The 13,706-nt window shown below is 39.3% G+C and overlaps 1 protein-coding gene across 1 annotated transcript; it reads left to right on the top strand.

Annotated features, from left to right (window-relative positions):
- Positions 1-38: 38 nt before the first annotated feature.
- On the top strand, positions 39-13,682 carry wasb (WASP actin nucleation promoting factor b). Its single transcript, XM_033969214.2, has 11 exons — positions 39-256; positions 2,453-2,593; positions 5,879-5,965; positions 6,058-6,154; positions 6,329-6,358; positions 6,432-6,464; positions 7,213-7,414; positions 8,121-8,296; positions 9,617-10,167; positions 11,805-11,916; positions 13,529-13,682. The coding sequence occupies exons 1-11, from the start codon at positions 155-157 to the stop codon at positions 13,582-13,584; spliced, it is 1,587 nt and encodes a 528-aa protein (XP_033825105.1). The 5' UTR covers positions 39-154; the 3' UTR covers positions 13,585-13,682.
- Positions 13,683-13,706: the final 24 nt, after the last annotated feature.

The following is a 13,706-nucleotide window of genomic DNA, read 5'->3' as shown; positions in this document are numbered from 1 at the left end:
CCATTTCCTGTTTGAACTGATGTGTGTGCGAAACAGAACAGATACTTCCTTTAACCGGGGCCACAGTTTGGTGTGGCGTCGGTGGAGCCTCTGGACGTTTTTAAATGCTCCACGCAATATTTCTAAAACCAAAAAAGTATTAAAATAAGCCACAATGAGCCGCGGATCAAAAGCTAAAGGGGAGAGCGCTCGGAGCGTCCTGCTGAGCGGTCAGGAGAACGACAAACTGGAGGAGCTGTTGGGCAGAAGGTGTCCTGTAAGTCTCATAATTCACTCAGATATTTCATTTACAACTAAAATTACTCAAAGTGTTTTCATGTTTGAACTGATTTTTACTGGTGTTTTCAAAGGTTGTTCTCATATTATATTTTTAAATCCCTTTACATTGTCGATTTTAAGATTCTACGTTCATCAGATCTCATTTATAACTTTATTTAATTAAACTGTAGATTTTTTCAGACGATAGAAAATGGTTTTGAAATATTTCTGACCTGGAGAATTCTTGTTTTTGCAGAACCTGGTTGAGAATTGTTTAGATCAGTTTTTTTTTTACATTTTAAGATTATTTTTACAGATCAAGGTTTAGTTTCTGGTTTGTGAGGCCAAGTCTTTTCTGAAGTGGATGCTGATGTGAAAAGATGAGGCTCAGCTGTAAAACTGAGACATAAACAGTGTGTAGAGTCCAGATCTGATGCTTTTCTGTCTCTGAAACGAGCTCATGAAGCCAGAGTCCTCCACAGGAAACAGTGGCTGCGACTCTCAGGCTTCAGCCTCAGTGAAGCAGGTTCATCTGACCCTGGACATGTGGCTCTGGTCAGACTCTCGTTTCAGCTCTGATCAAACAAGAACAAGAACATGGTATTTTTAGACGCACATCCTCTATCAGCCTCAGAGTTTAAGTTTAACGTGAGTAAATACGGAAGTGGCAGCTGCGCACACACAACACACTACACACAACACACTACACACAACACACAACACGCCACACACTACACACTACACACTGCACGCCACACACTACACACTACACACTGCACGCCACACACTACACACTACACACAACACGCCACACACTACACGCCACACACTACACGCCACACGCCACACACTACACGCCACACACTACACGCCACACGCCACACACTACACACAACACACTACACACCACACACAACACGCCACACACTACACGCCACACACTACACACTACATACACTGAGGGCCGTTAGTTAAAGTTCTTTTGTATATTTTATTTAATCTTTAATATTTCAGTTTATGTTTATGTAAAGCTCTTTGTTCTGTTTTCTGTGCTGCAGAAATAAAACTGATTTGAATAATTTCAGTGCAGGTTTGTCCCATTTAGACTCGTCTGTCACATGTAAACGCTGCCTTTGCCACATATATTATATATACACACATATATACACACATATTATATACACACACATACATTACACACACACATATTATATACACACACATATATATTATATACACACATATATTATATACACACACATACATTACACACACACATATTATATACACACACATATATATTATATACACACATATATTATATACACACACATACATTACACACACACATATTATATACACACACATATATATTATATACACACATATATTATACACACACACATATATATTATATACACACACATATACACACATATATACACACACATATATTATACACACACATATATATTATATACACACACATACACACACATATATACACACACATATATTATATACACACATATATTATATACACACACATATATTATACACACACATATATATTATATACACACATATATTATATACACACACATATATTATACACACACATATATTATATACACACATATATTATACACACACACATATATACACACATATATTATACACACACACATATATACACACACATATATATTATATACACACATATATTATACACACACACATATTATATACACACACATATATTATATACACACATATATTATATACACACATATATTATACACACACACATATATACACACATATATATATTATATACACACATATATTATACACACACACATATTATATACACACACATATATTATATACACACATATATTATATACACACATATATTATATACACACACATATATTATATACACACATATATTATACACACACACATATATTATACACACACATACAGCCCATTTCTTCACCGGGGCCGTGTGCACAGTCCCATCCGTCTGAGTCACATTCACATTCAGGGCAGGAGGCTTCACAAATTTGTACTGACCCAGACGAATAAACTAATGTTCTGTGTGTGTTTCTGTGCCTTTGTGTGTGTGCGTGTGTCCGTGTGTGCGTGTGTCCGTGTGTGTGTGTGTGTGTCCATGTGTCTGTGCCTGTAGTCGATGGCGAGCGCGGTGGCTCAGCTCTTCATGGCTCTACCTCACAGTCCTGGCGTCTGGAGTCTGCAGCACACAGGAGCCGTCTGCTTCGTGAAGGACAACCCCCAGCGCTCATACTTCATACGAATGTTCGATCTGAAGGTAAACGACAAAGTAAACACAGACACAGGTAAACGACAAAGTAAACACACGCACAGGTAAACGACAAAGTAAACACAGACACAGGTAAACGACAAAGTAAACACAGACACAGGTAAACGACAAAGTAAACACAGACACAGGTAAACGACAAAGTAAACACAGACACAGGTAAACGACAAAGTAAACACAGACACAGGTAAACGACAAAGTAAACACAGACACAGGTAAACGACAAAGTAAACACACGCACAGGTAAACGACAAAGTAAACACAGGCACAGGTAAACGACAAAGTAAACACAGACACAGGTAAACGACAAAGTAAACACACGCACAGGTAAACGACAAAGTAAACACAGACACAGGTAAACGACAAAGTAAACACAGACACAGGTAAACGACAAAGTAAACACAGACACAGGTAAACGACAAAGTAAACACAGACACAGGTAAACGACAAAGTAAACACAGACACAGGTAAACGACAAAGTAAACACAGACACAGGTAAACGACAAAGTAAACACACGCACAGGTAAACGACAAAGTAAACACAGGCACAGGTAAACGACAAAGTAAACACAGACACAGGTAAACGACAAAGTAAACACAGACACAGGTAAACGACAAAGTAAACACAGACACAGGTAAACGACAAAGTAAACACAGGCACAGGTAAACGACAAAGTAAACACAGGCACAGGTAAACGACAAAGTAAACACAGACACAGGTAAACGACAAAGTAAACACAGACACAGGTAAACGACAAAGTAAACACAGACACAGGTAAACGACAAAGTAAACACAGACACAGGTAAACGACAAAGTAAACACAGGCACAGGTAAACGACAAAGTAAACACAGACACAGGTAAACGACAAAGTAAACACAGGCACAGGTAAACGACAAAGTAAACACAGACACAGGTAAACGACAAAGTAAACACAGACACAGGTAAACGACAGGTAAACGTGGACACGCCCCTCTCTCATTCAGGGTTACAGATTATAAACCCAGAGAAAACATCACATATAGTATGAAGTAAGACAAATGGAATTATGTAGTAAAGATTGAGGATCTGAATATAAAATGTAGCAAATATCTGACGCCAAAATGTTTCTAAGCTGCTCCAGTCGACCTGAACATCGATCATGATGTAAGTGACCTTTAAGCGACCTCTAAGTGACCTTTAAGCGACCTCTAAGTGACCTCTGAAAGCCCCAAACTGTGAGGTGGGGAGAACATGATGTCTATGATTGTCCCTCAAATTAAAGTAACAGTGCAGAGCTTTCTGGAGTTGGCTCGTCATCTGCTTGATTATATTTTAAATAGAAAAAAAAAAACACACACTTCATAAACATTCATACAACACTCGTCCATGTAGACAAGTCAAGTTTGTGGAGATGCGAGCCTCCTCTCAGGAAGGACTCATGTTTGTCAAGATTCAGAGCAATAAAAACAAAGCAAAGGGCAGAGACTCAGAGGACTGAATATCAAATGTAGTTTTAACTCTTTTTCTTTACTACATAATTCCATATATCTTACTTCAAATATGTGATGTCTTCTGTGTGTTTATAAAATTAAAAGAAGTAAAAATAAAGAAATATTTTTTTTTTAATTTAAACCATAATGAACAAAGAGTTAAGGGAAAAAGTGAAAAAATAGGCCAGATCAGAGAGTAACAACAGAGGACACTTTGCATTTAAGTGAAAAATAATCTGTATTATGATTAAAATAATGAGACAAAAACAAAAATACAGTGTGCGCTTATACCCAACAAAACAGAATACAACTGAGTATAATAGTGTTTTAAGTCCTCTTCACACGTCCGTTACTGTCTGTTAATTGTTCTTTCGATGTCACTGTGTTTGTAACCAGTCGGATTACAAGTTACCTGTTTGTTCGACTCTTTGGGCTGGGGCTCACCATCCAGTCCTGAAAATGATCCTTTCTCCTCTGCACGTCGGCAGGTCTTAATTCTGATCCAAACAAATAAACCTGACCTAAAATCAAGGCCAGAATAAAGTCGATCACTATACTACTCTTTTGCTCTTTTGCTACTGTTTACATCCATTTCAAAATAAACACAATTACAAAATGACCATATGAATAAACCAAATTAAATCATTTAAATGTGGTAATTACTAGTTCCATTTTGCAGTCAACACACCATTAAAAAAAGACAAAACAGCTTTAAAGTGCATTATAAATACACTACAGCTTTTAGTTCTAATAATCCGCCCCAAAATAATAAGTCGACTTTCACAGACAATTTTTACAGAGCTCTGAACCACATTAGCACCACAGGCTAACAGGCTAACAGCACACGAGCTACTACCAAAACAAGCACAATTATAAAACTTTGTAATAACCAAATACACGTTTTGTGCACAGCACCTTTAAGGTTCTTTAAAGATTTAGTTAAACAGCCCACAGCTGATCGTTTTAATCTCTAAAAGAGGATTTTTATAGTAAAAGTCTAGCGGAGGTTAGCATGAAGCTAGCGCCGATTAGCATGCTACGTTAGCACAATACAACCCTGGGCAGAATGTGCTACGGGGTTTCCCAGGCTTCCATGCTCCTCACAGCAACTTTAATAACTTAAGATTTAACAAATGTTTTGTAACCAACATGAATAAAATGAGACTTTAGATGTTTTTATGATGTTTGTTCTGATCAAACTCTCACCAGACTGAGGAGTAAACAGGCGCACGCCAGGCTCCACTTTCACTTTCACACAGCGGCCTCATATTCTACAAATATATAAATGTATTTGCATTTGTGGTGGAAGGGAATGAAGTACAAGAAGTAAAATACTGTATTTAGGTAGAAGTTTGACGTATCTGTACTTTACTTCAGTCCATTTTATACTGTGTACTTTTTACTTTTACTTGAGTACATTTGAGAGCAGTATCTGTACTTTCTACTCCACTATATTTTTGAACAGGACTGAAAAGTAAAAGTACTTTTCTTATGATTTGAGGGGTTATTTTTACCATGTTCGTGGAAACATCCTGACGAAAGTTTTCAAGTTTAAGCTTCGACTTTGAGCAAAAATAAAAACACAAAATTCATAATAAAATATAAGACACTGATTCATATTGTTACTGTTGAACAAAATATGTGTCATTTTAAATCAATATGAGTACATTTACACTTCAGGAAATACTTTTTAGTCTTTAAGTACATTTTTAAACAAGTACTTAGGCTGAATACTTTTACTTAAGTAGATGTTTTAATGTGGTACTTGGTCACTCCTCTGTGCTGTGGTTGTGTGTTTTGTGCAGATGGGGAGGATGGTTTGGGAGCAGGAGCTCTACAGTCAGCTCGTTTACTCTTCACCTCAGCCTTTTTTTCACACCTTCAGCGCAGACGTGAGTATTTCACTCTGTCACAGACAAACTGTCGTTTTCATCACATTTTCGGAGACAAAATGCTGATTATTTTTCATACTTGGCACCTGCAGGACTGTCAGGTCGGGCTCAACTTCGCAGATCAACAGGAAGCAGACGCCTTTCTGCACGCGGTGGAGGACAAAATCAACCAAAGAAACAACAGACACGGTTATTATTTATTTGTATTATTTTTGTTATTTTACTTTGTGTTTGTTTTGTTTGTTTATATTGTATTTTGACTGAAAATCTCACATATTTTCATAATTTTCCAAGAGAAGTCCATGAACATGACACATTAAATATAAGTTTTTAAAAGTGAAATGTGACAAACTTGTTTTACAGATAAGAAACAGCGCCCCCGTCAGTCTGCAGGTGAGTACGACACGTCCCTCCTGAAGAATGAGTCTGTGGTCACAAATCTAAAGTGTGTGATTGTGTTTAACAGACCGAGCTCTTCCTCCAGTGCCCGGGGAAAGTGGTAAGTGGAGTATTTAAAAAACAAAACAAATTAAAGACAAAGTAAAGACGCCGTGTGAAGCTCTGGCGTTTTAGCTTGAGTTTTAGTTTTATTTGTGGTTCAGCAAGAAAAAGATTTAATAAAAACAAAATAGGATTAATTTGTGGAAATCTAACAATTAATATTTTTAAAAAGCATATTATAGGTCCAGTATTACACAAAATGGACTCTTTTTGAGCGGAAACAGACCTGGAGTTGTGTTTTGACTCATTCACATGTTTGAGTCATTTTATTATTAGTCTGTTACATCTACAAAGCTCAAAATGCAGCGTTCCACCTTGTGATGTCATCAAGTGGGAGTTTCCAAGTGAACAGCTCCTTTTACCTTTAGTTCAGTCGAGATAAGAGACAACTCCAGGACTGAAATGATCCAAATGATTCTATAAATGAAGGTGTGTGGAGTTTAAAAACACAGTGGAGCACTTCCTGTATTACCACATGATGACATCACAAGGTGGAACAGAGTGTTTTCAGTTTGAGAGAAGAAATTAGCCTAAATCTGCAGGTTTGTGTGTTAAACATGTGAGAATGAAACAAAACACAACTCCAGGTCTGTGTGTGACGAGGAAACGACGTTAGAACAGATCAGAGAATGGAGGTATATGGGCCCTTTAAGGTAATATGGGCCGTTTAAATAGAGTCATTTGGGCCTTTAACACATAAAACTGAACAAAACAAAATGTCTTCCCTCGTCGTCGTGTCTGTGCAGCGTCCGGGAGCCCGGGTGGTTTTCACATGACCACGGTGGACATCCAGAACCCGGACATCCAGTCGTCACGGTACCGGTCCCTGCCCTCCCCCGTCACCTCCCCCATCTCCTCCCTGTCCAAGAGCAAGAAGGACAAGAAGAACAAGAACAAGAAGGGAGCCAAGCTGTCCAAGGCCGACATCGGCGCCCCCAGTGGATTCAAGTGAGAATACACTTTGTATTTGTAGTTTTGATGATTGATATTTTGAGGATCGGCGATGTATCGATTAGAAATGAGCTTATTCAGCCCCGCCCACTTCTGCCTTTAAACCACATGTGTCAAACTCAAGGCCTGGGGGCCAAATGTGGCCCTCAACATCATTTTATGTGGCCCTCAACATGGTAAATGAAAAGGTATGATAGTGTTAAAATGTCATTTTATTAAGAGATATGTCATTACACAGCCATGTTTTTACATCTATGAAAATTAATATGCAATATTTAAAACATGAATAAGTAATAAATACAGAAACGGTTAATTAACAAGTTAAAAAAGTAGTTACATCTATTTTACATCTGGCCCTTTGAGGGCAGCCATTTTGCTCATGTGGCCCTCGGTGAAAATGTGTTTGAGGCCCCTGGTCTAAACGCTCGAATCCTGTTATTTTCAAAGGCAAATTCAGGAAAAGTTTGGCCTCAAAAACAAGATATAAAGTTGTGTTGATTTGTGTAAAATGAAATTACAGACTGACCCAAACATGTTCAACAGGAAACTGCGTCTGATGCAGCTGTTACTTTATCTACAAATTTGAGCCCTAACCCCAACCCTAACCCTTAACCTCTAACCCTAACCCTGACCCCTAACCCCTGTGGACAGTTGTTGAAAACGACCTCTCGTGCTCTAAACGCTTCCTCCATGTTTGTTTCAGACATGTGACTCACGTGGGCTGGGACCCAAACAACCTGGACCCGGACCTGCTGAAGCTGCTGTCCCAGGCCGGGATCAAGGAGGCGGACATGAAGGACGAGCACACGTCCCAACTCATCTACGACGTCATCGAGCAGTCGGGCGGGCTGGAGGCCGTCAAGAGAGAGGTCAACAAAGGTCAGACAGAATCAAGCACCAGCCTGACACTTTCAAATGCACTGAAAGAAATATCTGCTGTACCCACAATCCTCAGGGACACTGGGAGTATTATTATTTATGTATTTATTTATTTATTTATTTATTTATTTATTTATTTATTTATTTATTATTATTATTATTATTATTATTATTATTATTATTATTATTATTGAGCTGTTACAACATTAAAAAAAAAATAAAAATACAATTGTGAAATAATGCAAAAGACAGAAAATGAAAGGAACAAGTAAGAAGATGAGAAAAACTTTATTCCTCCCACAAATTTCAATGTTGCAACACACAGTTCAAGAACAGCAAGAGAAAAGAAATAAGCAAAAATCAAGTGATATGATCCTTTTATTTACACAAAGACACTGTGATGTTTGTGGATTAAAGTTAGGATTAGGTTAGAGCAGGAGTGTCCAAACTTTTATCATTAAGGGCCACAGACACACAGACAAAGGTGAGGGCCGACTGAGGGCCCACTGAGGGCCACAGACGGGTCGCCAGTACAGTGAATACTTCAAATCTGTGTGTTTCTTACAAGTTGGACTGAAACACTCGACCTTTATCCACACTCACATTCTCAATGGGACACATTAGTAGATTTTTAGAAATGTTTAAACTGATATGGGCCGATTCACCTGGAGCTTGAGGGCCAAGAAAAGTTTGGGCATACCTGGGTTAGGGTTAGGGGTTAGGATTAGGATAGGGTTAGAGTTTAGGATTAAGGGTCAGGGGTCAGGGGCTGTATTTCAGTCACATTGTTGTAGAGATTTTAGGGGTTTGTCCTGTTTTCATTATGTCGACTGTCACCACCTGATCACACGATACACGAAAATATCAAACCTGTCACCTCCTCAGACCCGAGCTCTTTCATCACTTTATTCATTTCTCTTTGTTGTTTGGGCTGATTGGACCTGATGAAGTAAAAACTAAGAATTATCTTTTTACATTATGTAGTTTCTGAGAAAAGTGATGTAAAACAAATGTCCTCGTATGTGGACGTTTTAATCATTTTGATAAAACATTGAATAATGATTTACAAAAACTGTTTATTAAGACCCTGAAACAGCAACATTTGTCCTGAAATTAAAAACAAAATGAGAAACAACAATTGTGCCTCTTGGAACAAAATGTCTCATGTGAAGAGACGGGAGCAGGAGACATGTGACTTTACAACAAAATAATAATGATTCTAAACATTCTAAACTCTTAAAAATATTCTAAATTGAATATATTTGCATTGTTGCTGTTCTCGTTGCTGTTCTTGTGACCTCTGACCTTTGACCTCTGCAGGTAGCGGGCCTCCTCCTCCTCCCCCGGGCAGACAGGGCCCCCTCCCTCCTGTGCCCGGCTCCGGTGCTCCGGCTCCGCCCCCTCATCGAGGCCGCTCCGGACCCCTGCCCGCCCTCCCGGGTCAGCCCCGAGGTGCCCCGGCCCCGCCTCCCCCCTCACAATCCCGCGGGGCCGTCCCTCCTCCGCCGGCGTCTCATTCCTCCGGTCGCGGTGGTACTCTTCCTCCTCCTCCTCCTCCGTCGCACTCCTCCCCCTCCGGCAGACCCTCACATCACGCCATGCCTCCCCCGCCTCCCCCGTCCAGCCAGCCACGCTCTCCGGTCCCGCCCGCTCCCCATGCCCCGCCCGCTCCCAACAGAGGAGGAGGAGAAGCACCGCCCCCTCCACCACCGCCTCCACCTCCACCTGTTATGACCCCCAGCTTCCCGGATGGACCAGCCCCTCCCCCTCTGCCCTGCGGAGGTGCCCCGAAACCTCCTCCAGCCTCGTCCGGCGGGGACAGCAGAGGGGCGCTCCTGGACCAGATCCGACTGGGCAAGAAGCTCCGGAATGTAAGTGACAATTCTGATGTTTTTGAATGATTATTATTATTATTATTATTATTATTATTATTATCATTGTTATTACAGAGACTATAACCAAATCCAAACCAACTGAATCTAAACTTTGACATTTAAAAGTGTGTTTGCTTTTCTAATTCCAAAATGTTCCATGTTCCAAAGTCGCCGTGACATAATTCTGTGTTTCACTTTTACCTGGTCCATAAAAACATAAACCTTAGACTTTATTTATGTCCTATTCATAACTCCAAACATCCTCAGACCTAAATCTAAACAAGGAAAACAATAGAGCTAATGCCAGTGCTGTATGCTAATAGCCAGAATGCTAACAGGAGTGAGAGCGTCCATTAAGGGCCTGAATGATTATACTAAATATGACTTAGGCACAGTTCACACTTACCGAACTCGATAACAGGCTGTAAACAAACAGGTGTGTTAGCTTCAGTGTCGTTAGCTTCAGTGTCGTTAGCTTCAGTGTCGTTAGCGCCTCCTTCAGACAGACATAAGGCCGTGTCCAGCAGGAATCTGACCAGAACTGAAGAAGTGACCAAACGTCTTCACTCTAAAAGTTTTGTGGAATTTCCTTTGGATCAGACCTGGACGACAGAGGGTCACACGTACGACCTGCGGTGATGTGATCTGACACGGCAGTACAGCAGTGGTCATTTATCCAACCACACCTAAAACCACACCTGACCACACCTAAAACCACACCTGACCACACCTAAAACCACACCTAAACCTCACCTGACCACACCTAAAACCACACCTGACCACACCTAAAACCACACCTGACCACACCTAAAACCACACCTATACCTCACCTAAAACCACACCTAAAACCACACCTGACCACACCTAAAACCACGCCTAAAACCACCACACCTGACCACACCTAAAACCACACCTAAAACCACACCTGACCACACCTAAAACCACACCTAAAACCACACCTATACCTCACCTAAAACCACACCTAAAACCACACCTGACCACACCTAAAACCACGCCTAAAACCACCACACCTGACCACACCTAAAACCACACCTAAAACCACACCTGACCACACCTAAAACCACACCTAAAACCACACCTGACCACACCTAAAACCACACCTAAAACCACACCTGACCACACCTAAAACCACACCTGACCACACCTAAAACCTCACCTAAAACCACACCTGACCACACCTAAAACCACACCTGACCACACCTAAACCTCACCTAAAACCACACCTAAAACCACACCTAAAACCACACCTGACCACACCTAAAACCACACCTAAAACCACACCTGACCACACCTAAAACCACACCTGACCACACCTAAACCTCACCTAAAACCACACCTGACCACACCTAAAACCACACCTAAACCTCACCAAAAAAACACACCTGACCACACCTAAAACCACACCTGACCACACCTAAAACCACACCTGACCACACCTAAAACCACACCTGACCACACCTAAAACCACACCTGACCACACCTAAAACCACACCTGACCACATGTAAAAACACAAACAGAAACAGGACTTTTCCAGCCCCATTAAACCCGGGTTGAACGTAACATTTGACTTGTTTTTGAATGTGTTTTTGATTGTTACCTTTATGTTTTACAGGTGACAGACTGTGTGGACCAAGCCCCGCCCACCCCAACGGAGTCCGGGGAGGGCATTGTGGGAGCTCTGATGATGGCCATGCAGAAGAGAAGCAAAGTCATCCACTCTTCAGGTGAGTTTTATACGACCTGGAGCTTTCAGAAGTGTTCAACTAAAATGAGTCAAAACTGTGACTGAATCGAAAAACAGTGTACAATCTGGACCACAGACTGTTTATAAGTGGACATAGCTAATTTGCTAGCTGCTGCGATCAAAACAGGAAGTGATCATGGTCGCACTTCCAGCTCTTCTGTGTAAAAACTGTCTCCTCTCTCTGTCTCTGCTGCTTCAGACTCATTCTGGTCTTAAATGTTCGTATTAACCCTCTACATGATCCTGGGGTTTTTATTTTGAGTTTATTTTTTTCCATTTTTATTTATTTATTTATTTTTAGTTATTTTGAGTTTTTTTGGTTTGTTTTTTTTAGTTTATTTTTTTAACTTTTTTTTTGCTATTTTGAGTTTTTTATTTTATTTTTTATTTTTTTAAAGACATTTTGTGTTCATTTTAGATTTTTTTATTTTGATTTTTTTGTTGCTTTTTTAGTTGTTTTTCTTTTACTTTTTTGTTATTTTTATTTATTTTTTTATTTTTTTTTAAATATTTTGGGTTATTTTTTTTTTTTTTTATTTTGAGAGTTTATTTTTTGTTTTTTGTCCCCTCTCTCTGTCTCTGCTGCTTCAGACTCATTCTGGTCTTAAATGTTCGTATTAACCCTCTACATGATCCTGGGGTTTTTATTTTGAGTTTATTTTTTTCCATTTTTATTTATTTATTTATTTTTAGTTATTTTGAGTTTTTTTGGTTTGTTTTTTTTTTAGTTAATTTTTTTTACTTTTTTTTGTTATTTTGAGTTGTTTATTTTATTTTTATTTTTTTAAAGACATTTTGTGTTAATTTTAGATTTTTTTATTTTGATTTTTTTGTCGCTTTTTTAGTGGGTTTTTTTCTTTTACTTTTTTGTTATTTTTATTTATTTATTTTTGTTTTATTTTGAGAGTTTATTTTTTGTTTTCTGTCTCCTCTCTCTGTCTCTGCTGCTTCAGACTCATTTTGGTCTTAAATGTTCGTATTAACCCTCTACATGATCCTGGGGTTTTTATTTCACTATTGTGTCTGTAAATCAAGATATGAACATTAATAACAGACAAATCAGGTCCTTCTTTCCCCGAGGTCGCTCCTGTTAGCGTTAGCTGTTAGCGCAACAGGTTTGATTGACAGCGTTGCTAATCGCCTGCTCCCTGATAAACCATTGGTGTGGGTGGGAAGGGGCGTGACCTTCAACATCCTCACTCCTGATTGGCTCTTTGGTTGCTATGATACTCGCGGTCGAAACTCTGCTCCAAATTAGCCGCTGCTTTAGCCTCGATGAGCTTCATTTGACTGGAGCCGAACGCTACAAAAAAAAAAAAAAAAGCTTGGGTCCTTGGAGATAAATAGTTAAATTCTATACTGTGGAACATTCCAGGTAAAGCAATAACATCGTCATGGAGACAAGCAGGTCATAGACTGCACACAAGAGTTGCATAGGGCATCTTTAAATTATGAGAATAAATTAAAAATATCATTGGCTACCATTAAAAAAAAAAAAAAGTCGCTTATGTGAATCATATCTAATCTTCCAGTTTAATTATAAATGTAATTGTTTTAAAGCTTTTAGTTAATAATTATAAATATGTTTTCAGATGAAAGTGAAGAAGTTGGCGATGACGACGACGATGACGACGAGTGGGACGAGTGACCGTGACGTTTATTTTGCATTTGGTCTAATTTGAATGAGCGATGTCGTAAGTGTCACGTAATAAATGTTTTTAATGCACAAATAAATGGACAAACTGAAAACACAGTGATTTTTGAGAATTC

The sequence above is a fragment of the Periophthalmus magnuspinnatus genome, chromosome 7 (genome assembly GCF_009829125.3).
Source record: "Periophthalmus magnuspinnatus isolate fPerMag1 chromosome 7, fPerMag1.2.pri, whole genome shotgun sequence".
Lineage (NCBI taxonomy): Eukaryota > Metazoa > Chordata > Actinopteri > Gobiiformes > Gobiidae > Periophthalmus > Periophthalmus magnuspinnatus.
This window is presented reverse-complemented; position numbering and strand designations above follow the sequence as displayed.

Excerpts from the sequence above, each read along its gene's own strand:
- wasb (XM_033969214.2), top strand. The coding sequence starts at position 155 with ATGAGCCGCGGATCAAAAGCTAAAGGGGAGAGCGCTCGGAGCGTCCTG. Across the intron at positions 6,155-6,328 it reads CCAAAGAAACAACAGACACG|ATAAGAAACAGCGCCCCCGT; the intron begins GTTATTATTTAT and ends CTTGTTTTACAG. Across the intron at positions 11,917-13,528 it reads CAAAGTCATCCACTCTTCAG|ATGAAAGTGAAGAAGTTGGC; the intron begins GTGAGTTTTATA and ends ATATGTTTTCAG.